At 38.3% G+C, this 21,944-nt stretch overlaps 1 protein-coding gene across 3 annotated transcripts; it reads right to left on the bottom strand.

Annotated features, from left to right (window-relative positions):
* Window positions 1-1,515: 1,515 nt before the first annotated feature.
* On the bottom strand, window positions 1,516-21,497 carry LOC117288773. 3 transcript variants are annotated; one of them, XM_033769613.1, is made up of 15 exons: window positions 21,374-21,497; window positions 20,232-20,326; window positions 17,911-18,122; window positions 16,357-16,502; window positions 15,157-15,248; window positions 14,459-14,599; window positions 12,958-13,062; window positions 11,176-11,273; window positions 10,423-10,561; window positions 9,828-9,920; window positions 8,218-9,564; window positions 7,630-7,871; window positions 6,523-6,669; window positions 5,736-5,894; window positions 1,516-4,674 (listed from the first exon to the last, which is right to left on the bottom strand). In XM_033769613.1, exons 2-15 carry the CDS (start codon window positions 20,278-20,280, stop codon window positions 3,814-3,816), a joined length of 3,831 nt encoding a protein of 1,276 aa, XP_033625504.1. In that variant the 5' UTR covers window positions 20,281-20,326; window positions 21,374-21,497; the 3' UTR covers window positions 1,516-3,813. The 3 variants fall into 3 exon arrangements, with proteins under 3 accessions (XP_033625504.1, XP_033625511.1, XP_033625517.1); XM_033769620.1 differs by having other exon boundaries at window positions 21,364-21,497; XM_033769626.1 differs by lacking the exons at window positions 20,232-20,326; window positions 21,374-21,497 and adding an exon at window positions 20,402-20,581.
* Window positions 21,498-21,944: the final 447 nt, after the last annotated feature.

Raw genomic sequence — 21,944 nt, forward strand, 5'->3', positions numbered from 1 at the left:
AAACCTGTGAAAATTTGAGCTCAATCGGTCGTTGAAGTTGCGAGATAATAATGGAAGAAAAAACACCCTTGTCACACGAAGTTGTGTGGTTTTAGATAGTTGATTTCGAGACCTCAAGTTCTAAACTTGAGGTCTCCAAATCAAATTCGTTGGAAATTACGACTTTCTCAAAAACTATGGCACTTCAGAAGGAGCCATTTCTCACAATGTTTTATACCATCAACCTCTCCCCATTACTCGTCACCAAGAAAGGTTTTACGCTAATAATTATTTTGAGTAATTACCAATAGTGTCCACTGCCTTTAAAGCTATCCTACACTATATAACCACACTCAGACTCAGAGGCATGCCCGAGGCAGTTGTCAAATCCCATTCGAGATAGATCAATTTGTCATAGTAACATCGTTGTTGGTTGTTTCGTTTAACCCTACCCTCTTGAATACAAACTTAATACAAACTAATGTTTTCAGATAAGTAGTCCCCCGCTTTCCATCCTTTCTTGCTTATATTATTTCTTAACCCATGTCAAAGTTCCAGTTGAACCTAGTTAAACTGTGTTAACTGGAACTAGTTGAAAACCAGTTGATAAACTAGTTAAACACAGTTAAAACCAGTTGGTTTAATGTGCAAAATGGACAGAAAAAAAGAAAGAAAAAAAAAGCTGATTTAATATGAACACAGTTAAACCTAGTCCAAACCAGTTGGTTAGTATGGAAAATGGACGAGTTTGGTCACTATCCAGTTGCACGGCAGTTAACTGGGTTCAACTGGATTTTCTTTTAAAGAACCAACCCAAAAAGATAAATTTCATGTACAACAAGTACTTGTTGCTGCAAATTAATCTTTTTTTAAATTACTATTGTCATGTGTGTCACCAAATTTTGTTCTCATGTTCATATTTATTTTTGGCCTGAAAAACAGCTGAAAATGCTCTGACCAATAATAATCCTAATCACTGAAATGTCGCTCTAATTAGTTACCTGGAAATGAATCACAATGGGCCAAACTACAAAAACTACAACCAAATTTGTATTACAATCATCAACTTTATTCTGTGTACATGAACACTATGAAAAAGTTAAAATTATTAATAGTTATATGCTTAACAATAGCGACTTGGATTTAGTTCAACCACCCTATTTAAGAAACGATTTATCAACATCTCAACATTGTCAATAGTTTGATGATCTGTTTTTACGATGTTTATGATTTTCCCCAAAAGTTTAAAAACAAAGTATTAAGCCATCACTTTAGAAGCTGACGTAATATTTTTTTTACAATGACTTACACCAATGAGTAAGAAGTATTTACAAAAATCATTTTTCTTAAAAAGGCAGTTTATTCTTGTTAATTCTAACATTGAAATTAAGAGTATAATTATTGATAACGTATTCTGCAGACATCACATAATTTTACTCTAACAAACAATTTGTTTTCTTACAAAATTTGATTATTTGTACCATTAATTTACTTTTTATATTATATTCTCATTCTAGTTATTAATTGATTGATCTAACAAATGAGAAGAAGCATGATATAATTACCAGGTCTACCGGGGCCAACAATAGTAAAAGTATTTAATAAATCCATAGTAGTTCGACCACTGAGAACAGGTTCAAAAAGTAGCTGACCGGGATTGGTGAAGTTTTTCAAAACAAACAAACAAACAAACAAACAAACAAACAAATGGCACTCAAAAGTTCAGTTAAACATCTATTAAACAAGCAATCTCTCCTGCTTGTTAGAGAAGTTATGTATATTTTAATAAGGCTACAATTTTGCAAGTTGTCCACAGAATACTTGACAAAGCAAATGAACTACTTGTTATACCCCTTTGCTACTTACTCAAATGTTTAGATTCAGTCTAGCATTAACATTCCATAGACAGCTACAAACATGAGTGCTTTCAGTAAACAGGCCTAACTTCTCTTAGAAATGAACAACTTGTTTCACTCTTTTTTTTTTAAGATAAGAAGGAAAGAATGCTTGTTTTAAATTTACTTCCCTGGTGTTTTGAGCGTCAGTTGTTGTTTTGTTTTTAAATCATAGATCCCAGTCAACTTCTTTTTGACTCACCCTATACTCTGATGACCCTAAATGACATTTGCACATACCACTACATCACAATCAGCTTTTAACTTCTGCCCAGTAAAGCCATCTTCAGTTTGTGAGTCGACAGTAATACAAATTTAAATGCGTGTATCACGTTGTTCAGAAGCATTACAGAGTGCTGAAGAGCAAATTGGTGCAAAACTACATGTTCCGATGGTGCATATCTTGTGTGTACTCAAACATTTCTGTAGGCACCCACACTGTTTTATAAAGTATGAAGAACAAAACAAGTGGCACACTTGGGTTTCAACAATCAAATATTATGCACGAGACCAGCAGAGTCTATAAAAGAAAGGGTCTCAAATCTAAGTACTGACCACAGTCAAGGGTGTTTAATACAGTAAAGCTGGCTCTTACACTGAGAAACTGGCCTCCTAGCAGTGAAAATACTCATTGCAAAGTGTAAGAAGAAGCTAATAGGAAACTTCCAGCTACAATCATGTGTAAATCTCTTTTATGGGAAGATGAACACATGCTTGTACTCACAAATTTACTATTTATTGATAGTTTCGTCTTGTTTATCCACACCATGCAAAGCTTCAAACAATACTTGTTACAAATGTTGTTCAATATAGAGAATTTGATATTATTACTCATGGTTGCTTTCGAGAGAAAACAGTCCTTGTGGTTTCCAAGAACAAAATTTGAAGGGAGGGTTACTATTACCCCAATAATTAATTACTATAAAAACTTACATGGTAAAAAGAGCTACAGCTGTTCGTAATACATAACTTTTTGAGAAACGGTTCCCTTTAGAGGATTGTGGTTTTAGAGAATGGAGAAAAGGGTAACAAAAACATTACGGATTATTCTTCCTACATATCTGCTTCAGATTTTTGGCAATACCCAAAAGACTCTACCACCTTTTGAAATGAAATTTTACAGGTTAGGATTATAGTATCTACATAAACATGGGACTAAAATATCGAGTGGTTCCAAAAACCAAAAGTATACTTTGCCTTTAAAAGTAAAACAAATAATAATAGAAAACTTAAAAAAATCTCTTGACTGTCAATGTGTTAGTCTTAACTCAAATGGAGAAAACATGGTCAGGTTTTTCTGTTAACATCATTCTATTAAGCGACTCAAAACCACATATTTTCGATGAAACAAAATACTTTTTAAGTAAATAGGTTAAAATTGTATCACCTAACACTTCTTTATTTACATTTACAATTATTATACTTAAAATGAGTTTTAATTACTTAGAGAAGAAAGCACCATTTACAAGCCTTAATTTGTTATCAAATCTTAAAAGCTAAGATACAAAATGACTTCTAATCACACTTCACCTAGTAACTGTACGGTATTCTGATGGCAACAGAACATTCCAAAAGATGTCAATATGAATTATAGTTTCTATAGTCGGAAATCCCAAAACCATTCAATGCATATAAAACTATATACAATTACCTTTCTTCTGCTCCGTCACAGCCACAAGTTTTGCTGACCAGTGATTGTGAAAAAAGAAAGAAGAAAAAAAAAAAAAAAACACCCAAAACATCACAATATTTAACACAAAAATTGTATAAAATCACCCATATCACTGACAAGTTGTGGTACCCACAACAATAGCTACAACCAAGAATTCATATTTGATTTATGAATTTAAATTTTTTTTAATTAAAAACAAGGGCAACCTGTGATACTCAAGGCTACCCAAACAAAGTATTGGTCATTGTTTGTTAATACAAGAAAGGTCTAAAGTGCAATTTTATTTTCAAATTCTTCTTGAATTTCTTTAACAGGATCCTTAAAATCCAACTCCTTACGAGTAGCACTGCTCCACTGATTGTTATTTGAGGGTGTATGATCACTATCATGGGTGTAATCTGTATATGGGCTGTTGGAGGCTGTGGTCTCCTGGTCCGATGAAGCAGTGGGAGGTTTACATCTCTCCGATTGGGAAGTAACATCTCTATCACTGTGTAATTGAAAATCATAACATGATTGCACACCATCACATAATGGTTGGTTGATATCTGTTGGACTGGGTGTGGTTTCTGTACTCATGGGCTTTTCAGGCTGTTCGGCTAGTCCCCCTGTCAGTGCAGGCAAGGTAGTTGATGAAGGATTTGGTTGACCCCTCTGCTGTCTAACTTTGGCTACTGCTTGAACTGCATCATTCCTCTCTAATTGCTCCATGAGCTCCTCAAGGTCATCAAGTGAATTAATTTTGTTGTCTTGCTCCATTAATTTTAGGATATGACGAGTAGGAGAAAAAGATTCTTTGCATTCTTGTTCACTTTTCCAATATTGTATGCATTGCCCATAGCCATTTAGTTCAGCAAGCTTTCTCCAATCATTCCCAAATACATGGTTTGGGTCCAGGAGCATATGGAGTTGACATTGCAAATGAATACTGATGATCGGTTCGGGCATATCACAAACCGATTGCATCCTACTGAGAGTGAAACCAGAGTCGCAACTACGACTATCTTGGAAGTAATTTCCATGTATATTATTATACACAGTTACTCCCTGATGGGGTCCTGATGGTGCTGGCTGCATTGAAGAAAACTGCCTTGGGTAACTACTCTGCTCAGTTGACTTGGGAGATAACTGAAACAAAATGTTTGTATGAAATCACTTAATAAAATAAAGAAAGCCAAAACAAAACACTATAGTAATTCAAATATCAAACCAATAAGGGTGGTTTAAAACAGCTTAAAGGAACATAACGGTGAGTTTTGTTGAATGTTCCATTAAAAATAGTAATTGCTTCGTCATACAAGTTCAAAATTGTCATTAGAGAAAACCTGGGCATGTTGGGATTGGATAGCCAGCAATATTTGGTTATTGTTGGCCTAGCCCAAACTAGACTACAAAACACCAGGCTAGTTAAATATGAAAACACAGTCCCACATGCATTCATTAACAAGATAATATAATATCTGGTTGTAAGACTTCTCCTTTTAAAACACATTTACCTGTTGAACATAATGTCACTGTTCCGTTTCAATGTTTTGACTCTTTCTGTTTGGATCTTAAAGAGCATGGATTTAAATATAAAGAAGTACCGACCCCTTACACGCACGTCACACGCGGAGACAGTCGTACGCTCACCATTTTTGTTGGCAGTTATGTTTACGTGTTAATGCCACGTCGTCTAAAAATGAGCACTTCGCACTATTTACTGAATAACGCATAGAGATACTGTCCACCAATATGGCGCATCCAAGATTATTCCATATGACGTCAGGTGAATTGGGTCAATAGGATTATAGGATGAATAGATAACAATCATCTTTGCCGTCTTACATTGTGAAATTCACTAGTACTATTGGCATTTTGGTGCTTTAAAATAAAAGAAATATTCATGTAAAGATTATTAACTGTAAACAGCAGCACCTCAAAACACAAATACTTCAAAATAACAGTAATAGAAATTACAAATTAACATTTTGTTGTGTCAGCGCAAAAAAGTTGTACCTCGCACGAAAATGCTATGGGCAAAAATGTTGTATCTTGGCACGTACTTGTTTTGAGTGCACATCCAGGCTATTTCAAGCAAAATACAAAATTTTGACGATTTCAAACTAGTGCCTATCGTAATTCTAGTGCTATTATAGGAAACACAACAATTTTTGCAGTAACACAACGACTTTGTTATAAGGCTATACCTTTACATGATTTGCGATATCCAGTGACAATACAACATCATTCTGCGACTGATTGACCTTTATCTTGCAACTGAACTTCATATTTTCAGTTTTATTGGTCCATGTGAACTTGCATCTATTCCAGGAGCGAATGTTCCAGATTGTATGAAACAAAATTGACTGAAGGGGAAAAACAAAAAGCATATTGATGAACTTTTTGAGGTTTGAATCTGACACCAAGATAAGAATGTAAGGGTGTGAGACCAAGACAATGAGGTCTAAAATGCAAAATTACGATCAGAAAAAAGAAAGAAAACAAAAACAGGAATTAAATGGAAATTTAGTTTTTGTGGCTGTAAAATTAAGGTGTTTGTGTTGCTCTTCTATGAATTGAATTTTATCTCCCATGGTTCGTGTCTCATGATTCAAGATTCAAGAATCAAAACTTGGGATTTATAATCAATGATTGAAGTCTTGATCCATCATATTCCCAATTATGACATCATATTTTCAAATTCAATGAGATGCAGCGAATAGCAAATGGTAATTTTTTTGAACTGGAAGAAGATGGACAAGAAAAAAAAAAAAAATCTAGAGGTGTTCGATCTCACATTGCTTGAACACCTAAAGAGCTAACAACAGAACAATACCAAGACGTGTTTGTGCTCATATTGCACAAACACCTCAATAAAAATACGTAAACAAAACAAGAGGTGCTCGCGCTGCTTCAGGAACACATCATTAAAAACATTTATGTTTCAGGGGCCAGGACATGTTTTGAGAAAATGGTGTTCCTTATTAGACTTACAACTGTTTTGTCTGAATCTAGCACCCAGCCCGGTGTGTTGTAAAACATTTCAACAGCAACAGTGCCTTGGTAGAGCTCAAGTACTTGATATGGTACTGGTGTATCCAACTGCTTTCCTTCAAAATTCTTCTCCTGCTGCAGTATTCTCTGTTAAAGACAAGAGTGGTACCTGAAGGTCTTCACACAATTCAGTTACAATACTACTTCTGAGCCTCTTTTAACTAGAAACATTTGATGGTACTTTTTTTGAAAATGGACAACATTATCAGCCATCCACTTATTACATATCACACATCTTTCTTCTCATTTGAGTAACCATTAAAAACTTTTAACAGCATAGGGCAAAATTTAGTTTGAAGGCAGTGGACACTATTGGTAATTACTCAAAATAATTATTAGCATATAACATTACTTGGTGACGAGTAATGGGGAGAGGTTGATGGTATAAAACATTGTGAGAAACGGCTCCCTCTAAAGTGCCATAGTTTTCGACCGAGAAGTAATTTTCTACGAATTTGATTTCGAGACCTCAGATTTAGAATTTGAGGTCTCGAAATCAACCATCTAAACGCACACAACTTCGTGTGACAAGGGTGTTTTTTTTTTTCATCATTATCTCGGAACTTCAACAACATTGAGCTCAAATTTTCACAGGTTTGTTATTTTATGCATATGTTGAGATACACCAAGTGAGAAGACTCGTCTTTGACAATTACCAATAGTGTCCAGTGCCTTTAAACACAAAAATGTTAACATTGTACAGAACTCTTGCATTGGCCTTCATCGCTAAGGTCAAACCATGGAAATGTTCCTGCAAGCAAGTATGCACCAAGCACAACTCTCAGCCAATGATGGGTCTTCATTGACCTCAGTGATGGCACTTTTCGGGCATGTGACGTCATTATGCAAGGGGTCTATTATAAATGGGCTGCTCTGCAGAAACTGGTTACAAGCCAGTCCCTTGTCATAGCTTCCTGCAAAAAAATATGCTTAGCATATAATTATATGCACTTTCTTCTAAGATTAAGAAGCTTTGAGAAATTCAGCCTATGATGAATTTGCATTGGCATTTTAAAAATAAATCTTGAGTAAGAATGAAATAATTACCTCCCAGTTACTTGCATAGAAGTCGTATTGGTACAAGCGGATCACTTGGTCATCCTCGAATGAGTTCAAGTCCTTTCCAAATGGAACAAACATGATTTCCTTGCCCATGGTTTCTACTTTGTTTACCGTGATGCTAAAACTTGTAAAATGACGGGTATGCAGGCGAAAGTATCTACTACCGCATTCAACCTGGACCTCAGAGGTGCCATCCTGTGACAGTCTTTCCCAATCAGGCTCTTTCTCTGTCATAGAAGGAAACATTTAAAAGAAATTCATTCTACCTGAATTAACCTTTAATACAAAGTATTTGAAAAAAAATAATCGCCCGAAAGGAAAACTCAATATGGTTTTGACCAACTTGGTCCAGACCAACTTGGTCCCAGGAAGTTCAAACCTGCACAAGACTTACACAGTCTATTTCTACTTTCATTACGCTAAAAAAAGCTTTGGGCTGAATAAAGATCTGCAATAATTATTCCTCTATACATCTATTTATTTTGACTGTTACATGCTACAACTCTATTGACACAAAAGATATTTTTGTAACTAAAATGAGAATGTTTTGAATGGATGTGAAAGTCAACAAACCTTCATCAGTCTCACTGCAATGAACTGTCGCCTTGACCTTCCCAGGATCAGGTAGTATCGCACAGTGAGGAATCTTGATTGTCACTGGCTTCAGAAACGTCAGGCCAGTTGGATAACAGTTGACAATCGGTGCCACATTCATGTCAGTGCCGTTCAGTGGAGGTATGTGACGATCATTCCAATCAACACTCAGCACAATTTCCTCTTCCCGACCCTCGGCCAGGGCACCTGCAGGGATCGTTAAGCTGACGTCGCATTTGTTTAGACTGATGGTGCCCCCTCTATGATCAATACGTTGTGTCGCTCTTGGAGGGCGTAACTCTTCTGTGAATGTCTGATCCTCTGCTTCATCATTACCCTTGTGATCATGACCGTCACCTTCTCTGTTTCCGCCTTCAGATGCACTCTCATTTTCATGCTGGCTACTCCCAAAGTTTTGATTGCCCTCCGCTCCCTGCTGGTCATCTGTTGAATGTAAAGCTTCTGGAGAAGTGGTTGGACTTGTTGACATACTTGTCTTATCCTCCCCTGCATGAAACATACACCTCTTCTTTTCTAAACCATCTAAAGGTGTTGACTCCCTACAAATGCGAAAGTCACTCTGTTCTGAGATACATGGAGGTACGACCACAGCAGAGATGGGACTTCTTGTAACTGCAAAACCACTATCTGTGTTCGGTTCCCAGACTGGGCAAGCTTCTTCTCTCTGGTCACAAACAGTTGACAAATGGGAACTGTTTGAATGCAGTAGAAAATCACTCTCAGGGAGGGAAGGTTCTTTGGCGAAATCATCTTCTTGTTCAGAAAATCTACCCAAAGATGAAGGTGAAATGGGATGAGGCACTTCTGTCACATTTCCCCCTTTGCAGAATCCTAATCCTTGGGAATAGAAGCCTTCTTCCAATAACAAGGGGCTGTTTTCTATCACGTTCTCCTCTGTTATGGTTCTGCAACTACTGGCGCCACTGGCCTCCATAGACAACTGACCCTCTCCCTCAAGCTCCTCTCTGTGAAACTCATGAGATGGTATCCCATTTGGAGCTGACTCTTTTGGTACATTGAGATTTGTCAAAGACAAGTATCGACTAAGATGATCAAGGTCGACTCTACCATCTGCTTCCTCAACCTCCTCCTTGGAATTCAACCTTTCCAATGTCCTCGCCTGTACGGATTGTCCAGCAGGCACTGACAAAGATGAGGATTTCCTTGGATCTTTGTCCTCCCTTTTTGTGGGTGTCTTTAGTGTCTGCCTTTTTGGTTTGATATCAATTCCTGCGATTCTTGGGTACTCATCCACGTCCGATGTGCTCTTTTTTTCATCTTGATGCAATTCTCTTGTTGGTACCACTGAAAAAAAAATGACAAGAAAACATTTGGTACCTTAACATACTGCATCCCAAAACATTGTGCCCCAACAAAAATGTTTGTGCAAATGTGCCTCAAGAAAAAAAAATTCCACAAATGGATCTGTTATAATGCAGACAACTTTGTTAACTAAAGATTATTTGACATATCTGACATAAATTTGACAAAATACACAAAGTTTGACAAGCATAAACAGACAAATTTAACAGATTAAATGAAGTTAACAGTTTTGAAAATGAACTTACATGGGGATACATTTGTCACAGCTCCAAGGCAGCTGTAGTAATTAACAAAGATTGGTTCTTTCTGCTTCACTCTGCGCTGGATTCTATTCCCACCTAAAGAAAAAAAAAGGTTTAAATGTCTTTGGAATTAGCTTGATACAATACAGTTTCAAATTATATATACATGTCCATGTATCTAGTTAAAGGCACTGGGCACTATTGGTAATCACTGTTAGCATAAAAAAATTACTTGTTAACGATCAATGGAGATTTGTTGATAGTATAAAACATTGTGAGAAATGGCTCTCTCTGAAGTAATGTAGTTTTCGAGAAAGAAGTAATATTCCCCGAATTTGATTTCGAGACCTCAGATTTAGAATTTGAGGTCTCGAAATCAAGCATCTGAAAGCATACAACTTCGTGTGACAAGGGTGTTTTTTTCTTTCATTATTATCTCGCAACTACGACCACCAAATGAGTTCAATTTTTTACAGGTTTGTTATTTTGTGCACATGTTGAGATACACTAAGTGTAAAGACTGGTCTATGACAAATACCAAAGGTGTCCAGTGTCTTTAATGGCCTTACTTTTAAAGGTTTTGATGGCAAAAGCATACCTTGTATTGGAGGGGTGTATGTGTAGTTGACCGTGTTACTACAGGAATTGTCCCTCAGTCGGATCTTTACATTCACAGTTTTTGGCTCTGTAATGATGCGGTCAGGAAATGGCGGAGTCTGGATCAGTATTGAAGCTTGCTGCAGAAGACATGTACAGAAAGGACAGAATCAGTAAGGGCTATGAATCATGGGGCAGCTAATGCTGAAAATATGTGACGCCGTATGTTGAAATCAGGCCCTTCTCAGAAATTCAAATTATTAGTTGTGTCGGTGAAACAAGCTTGTAACCCAAAGTGGTATATTGTGCGAACGCATCCCGTGCAACGTCATATCTCGGGATCCATTGACTTTGAGTGTTCTTCCTGATTATTTTAAGTGGGACACCTAAACTAGACATTTTAAATCTGTTTTTTTCACCAAACATGAGAAGCTACAACCTTGTTGCATCAGCACAACAGATTGATGGTAATATTAAACCATTAATTATTACAACTCTCGTTTCATATAGAACATTTATGAGTTTCACTGACAGAAAGAGACCAAGACATATCTCACATTTCTACTGATGACACAATATATTCCTCATATCAAATTATATGAAAACTAATTGAATACTAAAGTACTTTTTTTTTCGATAAATTTACGTTCTGACGCCAATAACACCATACATACAATCAATACAGGCACACAATGGCACACAGAAGGCTTTCATTTTCAAAAACAGGTTAAAAAAAGAAAAACTAAATACCTACCCTATGTTTAGTCCATCTGAAATTTAAGACGTCTGCAAATTCCTGCCAGCTGCTCCTTGGCTCACTACTCTCACAATAGAAAAACACCAGAACGTCATCTGAAATCAAAATATTTGTATTCAAAGCTTTGCATATAGTTCAATTCAATGACAGTAGACCTCACAACACTTCTGTGGGGGTGGGGGAGGGGGTTGGGGGGGGGGGGTCATTCGTTACCTGTGGTGGAGGGTCTTCGAGATGCACCATTGAACTGAAGTACACTCAAGTTTAAATTGGTACAAGTATTTGGTGACTCAGAAGGATTCAGACTCAAGTTCAAATAGACCGTATTGAATGTGACGTCACCATTTAAAAACCTGCCCTACAACATGGCGCCTGTGAGCGTGTGCGTGTGTGGGTAGGTATCCACATTCAAACCAGGAACCTTTTAAAAAAGGGACAAAGGTCCACACTTGCTATCACAAAGAGTTGAACAAAGGAGGGTCCACGATTGCAAGTGTTTACACACTTGGGTGTATGCGTACATGTCAGCCATAAAAATTAAACTGGGAACGCTGCGTGGTGCTTGCTTCATTGATGCACGTGCATACGGTTTGCCCTACAAGATTGTGATTTTCATAGCAACAAAGGGGTTATTCAATACGGTCTATTGAGTCATGATTTTGGTGACTCAGAAGAACTCGGACTGGAGTTAAAATTTCGATCAACTGAGTCATAATTTTTTACAACTTTTGTGACTTTTTTATTATTTAATTTTATCCACAACAGCAACAGTTTCTATTTGAACATTATGTATATTATTTGGTTTGCGGTAACACCATGTGTGTATCTACTTGCCAGGTAGAGTTTGTTCTTACAGAACTGTATATCTTTATTCTACTAGTAGTAGTCCCAGCCAATTTTCTATACCTTCCGCCCGGGTAGTAGTTAAAAAGCAGGACAGTTCTTTTCAGAAGTGAGAAGTCTCCCGAACATCCGATAATCTACTCCGCGGTAGTAGAATAAAGAAAGACAGTTCTCTAAGAACAAACTCTACCTGGCAAGTAGATACACACATGGTGTTACCGCAAACCAAATGTAAATCGATACCTCACCATGCAATGCCTCAAATCATATTATAAATGTAACTTGGTATTTTTTTGTTAGTCCTGGCAAATCTGGAATATCAATGTCTTTTCTTTTGTCTTCTTTGTACTTGATAATTCCCAGTTTTTACTGCCGACCCTTTTTAGAAATCTAGATGTATCCCTTTTTACGTATTTTAAAATTTTCTTTGTACTTTTAACTAATAATAATAAATAATAATAATAATAATAATAAGACTTGTAATGCACACATATCCACCCTGCTGGGTGTTCAAGGCGCAGTAAAACCAAAAACAAAACAAAAACAAAACACAACACAAAGAAAAACAGACACAACAAAATTCGTCATTGAAAACCTGTGACATAAGATAAGTTTTGAGAAGAGACTTGAATCTTGCAGTACAAAGACAAGATCGAAGATTAAGTGGTAGAGAGTTCCAGATGCGTGGCGCGGCTGAAGAAAAAGACCTGTCACCCCATGAGTGTCGAGACTTGGGTTCAATGAGGAGAAGCATTAATGTTTTAAAGAATGTTAACCTTTTTGTATACACTTGTATTCTTAAATCTTATGTGAAACTGCCAAACGAACAAAATTAAAAGCAACTTTACTATGATAAAGTGTTATTCACAGTATTTTGAAGTGTTCTCCTAAATGTATCATTCACTACCCTATCCAAATAAATGCATTTTGGCTTACCAGTTTTCAAGTTGGAGACTTGCAGAGTGACTTCAGTCTTGCCGTGAACCGTTCCTTTACACTCACTTATTGACATTATTCTAGGATCGCTCAGTGGGAAAGGATCTGAAAGCAAAACAAATCAACACTTTAAAAACCAGGTTTATAATTTATCCAAAGCTCTTCCACACTGCGAAACTTATCTCCACACAAAGCGCAGAGTCAGTTCCTCTGGGTACATTTTGACTACCAAAATGGCAAGCAGGATAGGTTTGTGTAAGTGGCAAGCAGGATAGATTTGTGTAAGTGCGTTTCAAGTCGTTCAAGGGGTCACTGTAAGTAACAGCAAATTTTTTACATTTGAAAATTTGATGGATTTACACATCATCTGACACAAATTGTGGTTAAAAAAACTTTGCTAGGCTCAAAACGTGAAGCCATTAACAATTTGTGCTATTATACCACAGGTCATTTTTGTTGGTAGGGAAATTAAATGTGCTACATCAAAGTTCCTGGGTTCGGTTCCGTGTAAATCTTATTTGCTAAGCAAAGTGTAATGCCACAGTACTACACATCACTACGATGATAGGTATGGACCTGTTCAGCAAGCAATAACCTGAAGGTCAAACTGTTCACTTCATGCATCAAGTCTGTGCTCTTTTCTATAGTGGGGCCAGCTGGACCCACCCAGAAACACTTGAGAAAACCATAGATGCGTCCCTTCAGGCTTTGCTATAATAGGCACTCAACAATAGATACCCTGAACGAATCACCAATCCTGAACTTTAAAGGGACACGTTGCCTTGGATCAGGCAAGTTGGTCTATGAAAAGTGTTTGAAACTGTTTGTTAAATGCATGATTCGAAACTGCACGGTTTTCCTTAAACATCGTGAACTAACACAGCACGCCAATTTGTGGAGACAAAATGTTGACTCAATAAAATGGCCGACCGTGTTAGTATGCAAAACTAAGGAAACCGTGCAATATTTGCGTGGATCATCATAATTCTACTTTTAAAACATCTTTTTAAAATAACCATACGCTTTTCATAACAAGTGGTTTTAATCGCTTTTCAAATACAACTCGCCCGATCCAAGGCAACGTGTCCCTTTAACACCGAATGCAATGTCTCACCAGCATCAACAACTATACACAAGCAGAGTTTACAACTGATTAGACACGCATCTAGGCGTGACTCTCTCAATTCTCCTGGACAAGAGAATTACAGAACCCTATCGAAGAGGTGGAGCACTTATGCGAACCTAACCAACTTTCTCATGACCTGAAGATGGTTGGTATTGGATTGAACCAGGTTTACCAACCACTCAAAATGATGAACAATGGAAATGAAGAGTGAACAAAATGAACAAATTGTAACCACTGAGCAACGCCTGTTTGCTGTACACACACACACACAGACATCTCCATTATGATGATAATATTGACAAATCCTCTTGAAGGATGAATCTTATTGTTTGGTGAAATATCGCCCTACAATTTGTATCACACCAATGTATTTACCTGTACTTGAAATTTTTCTTGTCATGACAGGTTTAAGGATGATGGCATAGTCATGGTCGGCATCTTGAGGCAGGGCTTGGAAGCAGATCTTGACTGACCTTAGGTTGTAATCCCCAAGACTCTTCATTCTAAACCCCATCTCTGAAACAGAAGGCAATGCAATTAAAATTTAAAATCCTGAAAGTCCTCCTCTTGGTCTGGAGTGATTGGATGGTGGAGATTTATTTTATTTTGTTTATTTATTTTGGGGGCGGGGGGGGGGGGGGGGGGGGGTAGGACGCCCAGAAATATCCCCCCCCCCAAAAAAAAAAAAAAAAAGTCTACAAAATCCCCCCCCCCAAAAAAAAAAAAAACAGTCCGCTCGAAACATAAAAAACATAACGGAATAGAGCATTCATTTTTTTAAAATTCCATCACCCACCAGGTCACTGCACAACAGGGGAGGCTAAAAATGAACATTTTTAACAAATAAATAAATAAATCAATCAATCAATCACAAATTTAGGTTATGGGCCTGTGTCCTTGAATTATGGCATCAACAAACATATGTTGGTGTGTGTGTGTGTTTGGAAATATAAAAGCAATATGGCTGAAAATCTACTTTCAATATCACAAGCAAACCATTTATTTAAACAAAAAGGTATGCGCGTTCAATAAAGAGAAGGACGTTCCCTTGTTAAACAGCAAGTTGCCCTTACCTGGTACAAGTTGCTTCAGTCGGTCAACTCGCTTTGACAGTACCTTATCCATTTCTTTCCGAGACACCTTGCGAATTGACAACCCTGGAAAACTAGTTTGAAAAATATAATTTTATCTTTAACTTTTGATCACAACAAGGGGTATATTCTGTACGTATAATTTTCGACGGATACTACAATCTTCATCAGCAGGACGACCTGGGCCCAATTTCATGGCTCTGCTTACCGTAAGCACAGAATCGCCACCTATGGAGGCAGGGAATTCTGTGCTTACGGCAAGCGTATTTCACGGGTTAGCGGCGAATTTTGGCTTGTGCACTCCAACATTACTAGACATTCAACACTTACAAGGCTAGCGCAGAAATTCGGCACTAGCATGTCAAGCAGGGAATCGTGATAGTAAGCGCAGAATTTGGCAGTAAGCAGAGCCATGAAATTGGGCCCTGGTTGTAGTTTGAAATCTCAAGATTGTGGGTGTGAAAAACAACAACACTATACCAGAAATGACATTAAGGACTAATAAATACAAGAATTTCTTTAGTACAAGTTTGAGTTTTTGAACATGAGTACATGTACAAGTCTTTTAGTGTGAGTACAACAAGTATGATTTTTTGATCAATTTGATCACATGTTAATGTGTGAAAATGGGTACAGGTAATAATGCACTCCAGGAACAGTACGAGTGCATAATGAGTCATTTCAACACTATAATAAAATACCCTAAATCCTTTTCAAAAACATGGCTTGGGCTTGGACTTGAACTTAACCTCTGTCAGTTATCTAGAAGATAAAGAGCCCTCATCATTTTAGCGCCATGAGCACTTTTATGGATTTGTGCGCTTAATAAGTTTTCATTATTATAATTATTATCCCCAATGACCGTTTCTCCTCTCCCATTTTTAATGTAGTCCAATCCCAAGTACACCCCCCCCCCCCAGCTGAGGCAGTGTTATGATGATAAGTTCTGGGCTTGCTTGAGTTACAACAACAGCAAATACGATATGGAAAGGTTTGCGGTAACACCGTGTTAACGACTATCTCTAAATGAGTTGGGGTGGTTCTGAAAAAAACATGTTGGTTTCAACTTGACGTTTCAATCAGTATGCTCTAATCATCTTCTGGAGAAAGAACAGCATTTTCCAACAGCAAACAACATCAACTAGGGCCAAACGTAAACATCCAGTTAGTAAAACTGCTCACCTTATGACTTCTCCTTTGGCCTTGATGGTCTTGGTACAGACTCCTTCAACACAATCATCCCCTTCCAAAATGTAAGGATGGAGACATCTGACATCATCCTCAACCAGGTACCAGACTAACTTGACAGTTCCACGAAAGTTGGACAGCTTTGAGAGAGCAATGAGAGACAAAAGAAGAGGAGTGTTACAAGCGAGAACAACAAAGCATTAGTCTTAAAACAAAATCATACAAGTTCTAATTATAAAGTTCACACTTAAGCCTTTTTGCGGTATGTTGGCCACTATAGGAGTGCACTGTGTGGTTTGGGTGTATACAGAAAGATTTACCCAAACCTTACAGCGTTAAAGTAATGTGTCCATCATATCTCAAAATGTCTTATGGAAACATTTGCATCTGACATAATAATAATAATAATAATAGTGGAATCTTATATAGTGCTTGAATTTGTTACTCAGTGAGGCTCGCGGCAGTTAATAGTTTTCAAGCAAGATATGTGAGCTACCTTTTTGAAGTAGGTACCCGGTATGAGACCATTTTTCCATTACATTGCACCATATATTGGTGCACAATATGCAGCCAATAAAACCAGCCAGGAACACCGCGGCGAACCCCTTCTCTATGCCCAGGTTCTTCCACATGCCTTACAGAATTCACAGGGGACGCACGGCTTTAACTCCAATTCGAATGGCGCAGTAATAATATTGAAGTGTTTTGCACTGAACCAATGTCATGCCTTGTGTCATGTAAGATAGGAGTCAGCATTATGCAACTTTAGTCCATGCTCATGTACTTCCACCATCTTTCTTTATGCTGGAAACTTTCTACAGAGTAAAGCCGTTTTTGCACTGGTTAACTTTCCCACCATCCGCGCTTGGATTTATTTGACTCGGGTAAACTAACCGGGACTGGGGTAAACTAACCGAGCTGGCCCCCTACGTATCATTGAATAATAACGAAAATCTTATTCTTCCATGAAAAACATGTCAGCTTTTTCGGGTCACGGACGGATGGGAGATTTAACCCGAGTCGTCGTGTTCGCCTTGGACTTTCTGGCTCGGTTAAACTGACCTGGTCAATCTTCCTGTGCACCTTTGGCTCGGTTAAACTACCCATATTAAATTAAAGGCAGTGGACACTATTGGTAATTGTCAAAGACTAGCCTTCACAGTTGGTGTGTCTCAACAAATGCATAAAATAACAAACCTGTGAAAATTTGAGCCCAATCGGTCGTTGAACTTGCAAGATAATAATGAAAGAAAAAAACACCTTCGTCACACAAATTTGTGTGCGTTTAGATTGTTGATTTCGAGACCTCAAGCTCTAAATCCGAGGTCTCAAAATCAAATTTGTGGAAAGTTACTTCTTTCTCGAAAACTATGGCACTTCAGAGGGAGCCGTTTCTCACAATGTTTTATACCATCAACCTCTCCCCATTACTCGTCACCAAGTAAGGTTTTATGCTAATAATTATTTTGAGTAATTACCAATAGTGTCCACTGCCTATAAGTCCAATGCGAACAGGGCTATAGAGATTTGAGGTGGTACACCACTTACCAACAAGCTTGGATCAGTCTGGACCTGTGCTTTACTCCTTTCCCCCACAATATACGTTGACGAAGATGGCATCTGATGCTGATTCAGAAAAGAAACCCCCTTTGACCTTGGTTGCTCATAGATGTCGACAGTGTAAGACTTGGCGTTCGGTCGTCGTTTCTTCATAGCAGACATCTCTATGTTGTATTTAGATTTGCGCTTGGTACTTGTACCTGCCGGAAAAGGAGAATTCAACATGACCACTAAGCAAAACTTTCTTGAAAGTATGTGGGGGGGGGGGGGGGGGCACCTGACCTTGATGTCTGCACCATGCACCCATTTGTGGAGGGGGGGGGGACACCTGACATTGATTTCTGTACCATGCACCAATTTTTCGGGGGGCGGGGGGGCACCTGACCTTGATTTCTGTACCATGCACCCATTTGTAAAATAGGATTGGTTTCCTTAGCTGAACCAAAATACTAGCAGGTGACAGGGCTCGAAAAATCTACAAGAATGCAGTGCTTGTAGCTAAAAAATAGTTTTGTTCTGTGTGAAGGGCGGGCGCAAGAAGGCGCACCCAAGTGTAATTTTCCGTGGTGTCACATCAACAAACCATCCCTGGACGGAGTGGAAGTAAGAGGACCATATAGTCATATTTGTACGGCGAGGGGGAACGTATGCCCACCATCGTGGAAGCAGGATTCGCTGGATGGGCAAGTTTGGAGTATACAGCACAAGAGTGAACTGTGAACAATACTAATATAATTCCCCTCGGCCAAGTATTTTATTGTGAGTTAAGTGGCGTGCATCCCAAGGTCGATGAAAGGAAGTCAACGAGAAGTTATTTTAGTTTTGGGAAGTGACGAACATATATTGAAGAACAGTGGTGGGGGAGTTTGTAATTTATTTAACATTCTAAAGTTTGAGAATACTGCTGTGTGACCAGTTCCCTATTTTGCCGTCAATTGTAGAGCCTAAGTGGGGCTAAGGATATTCATTTGGTTTTACTCGAGCTCGAGGGAGATTTGGGGTTAGAATTAGTAAATACGCAAGTGTACATTTAGATTGATTGGTGCTGGAGTTGTTTTGTTTTATAATAAAGTAGTACCAATGCAAGAAGTTGTCTTTCACGTATTATTTATTGTAGTTTGAATTCGGGAGGCGGAGCGGTTACCCTTTGTTCTGACATTCTGCGCACATGGTACAACACCAGAGTTACTTTGCACAAACACTTCCTATACTTACTAATACTAGAGTTGAAATAATTCTTAATAGTTTTATTTCTCAGACACAAGACCAGCATTGTTGACAGACCTTCAATTAGATCCCTGAGTTTCTAAGCTCAAATAAATGCTAAACTTTGGTAAATTGTTTTTGCAACTGATTTACAGAGTCTACAGATTACACCAGGTATAATTACAAACTTTTTTTGAAGGTACATGTACACTGTTTTGGGTGCCCTGTCCTGTCTACCCATGGTGTGAAAACTTGGGCCTTTAAGTTACATACACATTAAAAGTGTCTTTTAAAGTGTTTACTGCGCATGACTGTTCTTACATGTGTGCATATTTAATTAGATCCCGCCTATTTCATTGTAGTTAACCAATAAGCTTCTTTATATGCAGATAATATGAGGTGACATGGGTAGTGGTCGAGACACAACACTGGGTATGTGCGCAGTATTCCAGCAAGGCAGACTTCCCACATTGCCTTAGAATTGCGACATTGTTGAGAAGAGTCTATACTTGCAACATCTCGGTGCATACTTTTATCCTTCTTTAACTTAAATTTAATTTTGGGACATTTAGATTGGGCTTGCAAATCAAGAATGAACCAATGAACCACCACTTAAGTGTGGTTTGAAGTTCAAATGGTCAGGCACATCTGAAATGTAAAAAAAAAAAATGTTAATCAGAATATATCTTCAGAATCCGCTAGGCTTCAATCGGTGGGGCATCGATGGTTACAATTATGTCAAAAACAAAATGCCGATCAGGGTTATTACGATGAAATTAATTATTTTAGGTCACAATGCATGAGAAAATGGCTGCCAGATGGGGACATTTTTTCTGACTAAAAGCTACCAGAATTTAGAGAATATAACAGAAATGTAAATGTCAACTCAAGACCATTCGCCAGTTCAAACAACTCGGTCAGACAAAGGGAAGTGGAGGCCTTCGTGTCATTGTACTTCAATTTGTCTTAAATGTGTAGTCGAGTTGGCAAATAGTTGAGTTGTGTGACCGTGGAGTTGTCTTAAATGCAAAGCTGTCTCAAGTCGATTCGGTCAACTGTCGAGTTGTCTGAACCCCAAGCTATCAAAACTACACTTAGCCTACCAACGGATGGCGAAGGATGCTCCCATGATTTATCCAGCAAGACCGCCATCGTGCTTCAACTCAAGAAGTTCTATCTCACTTTAGTTTGTTGTTCCCTATAATAATAATGTCAACATAAATAAAAACAATCAAATTAACAAAACATTGCCTGCAGTCATGGACAGACTTACTTTTATTTAGGACAAAAATGTTTGCTGTTGTGCCAATTTTCTAGTTGCGACAATCACTCTCCATTTTGGTCCCAATGGTCCCAAGTGTTGAGTGGAATCCCCCAAGGTAGCGTTCTAGGGCCAATCCTGTTCCTCATATGTATTAAAACCACATGCGCAAGAGGACACAGTGTAACCTATAAAAAGTCTTTGCTGATGACACAAAGTTTGTATAATAATGTCACAGATGCGGATGGTCAAGACGTCTTCAAAAAAGATCTGGACGACCTCTGTGCATGATCCAAACTAAGCAGCTGTCTTTAAATGCCGAAAAGTAGTAAGTCATGCATTTAGGAAGGAAGAATACACAGTTTGAATATAACATGACCAAAGATGGTGAAGAGCACAAGCTGGAGAACTGGAGGAAGAAAGTGATCTTGGGAAGGTTTTTGACTCACAGTTGAATTTCAGTTCTCATGTCAGTAAACAAGTCAACAAGGCAATAGAATGGCAGGCATGTTCAAGAGGGCATTAACACATAGATGCTGAGATGTTCATACATCTACAAGAGTAAAGTTAAACCTCATCTTGAGTATGCCACACCAGTCTGAAATAGTCTCTTCAAGACAGATGCACAAGCTTTGGAAAACACCCAGAGGAGATGTACAAAAATGACAGCTGGTGTTCCAAGGATGTTGTATTGGATGAAACCGATGTTGTGAAAAGAGAGCCATCATTAACAGCTCAACAAGGTGGGCTAGTTCTAGTTGCAAGCCTCGAGTTCATTCATTTGGGAAACTTTTCTCATCTGTGTCATGTTTGTGCAAATGATAATCATCATAGCATCATGATCGTCATGACTTTTTGTGTTGATGCTCCATGTAACTGTATTGTTGTAACTAATTATGGAGCATCAACACAAAAATCACCATTAAAAATACAAACATATCAATTGACAAAGACAAAACCCGGCTATTCCTTACCACCACTTACTTCCTTAAAGCACACTCCTTCTTCCATTTTCCAAGAAGATAACAAACAACTGTTTACGACAATGAATTTGACGGAAAATTACCTCATAAAATATGTCGCAACATCCCGCCGGTGGGAGAAAAGTGGGGAATTCCCAAACAGTTCGTCACCCTGACCGCTTCAGATACGTGCATGTGTGAATAAACGACCGGCCTCTGACTAGATACTGGAGATCACGCTGGAGAGTCAAACTACCAAACTAGCGTGTATTTGTAGTTTGGACAACCCGTCCTTCGGTGCGGGATGGCAACTCGACCTTCATAATCACTACAACTGACAGGTCGGGCAACTCGACAATCGAAAGATCTAGAAAACGGTCTAGGACGCCGGAGAGGGGAGCCCAAAACATAATGGAAACTGAACGGGGAGAGCTCAGGGCGGCGGGAATTGTCTCTATAGCATTAGCATTAACAGCAACAACAACTCTAAACAGGAAAGAGGAAGGGGTGACACACAGGAATTCAGAGGAGTACTGGGTCGATTATATAATTGCATTGTTGTTATCTGTCCATGATTGTACAGAGAACACACA

This window comes from Asterias rubens, chromosome 1 (genome assembly GCF_902459465.1).
Source record: "Asterias rubens chromosome 1, eAstRub1.3, whole genome shotgun sequence".
In the NCBI taxonomy this organism is placed as follows: domain Eukaryota; kingdom Metazoa; phylum Echinodermata; class Asteroidea; order Forcipulatida; family Asteriidae; genus Asterias; species Asterias rubens.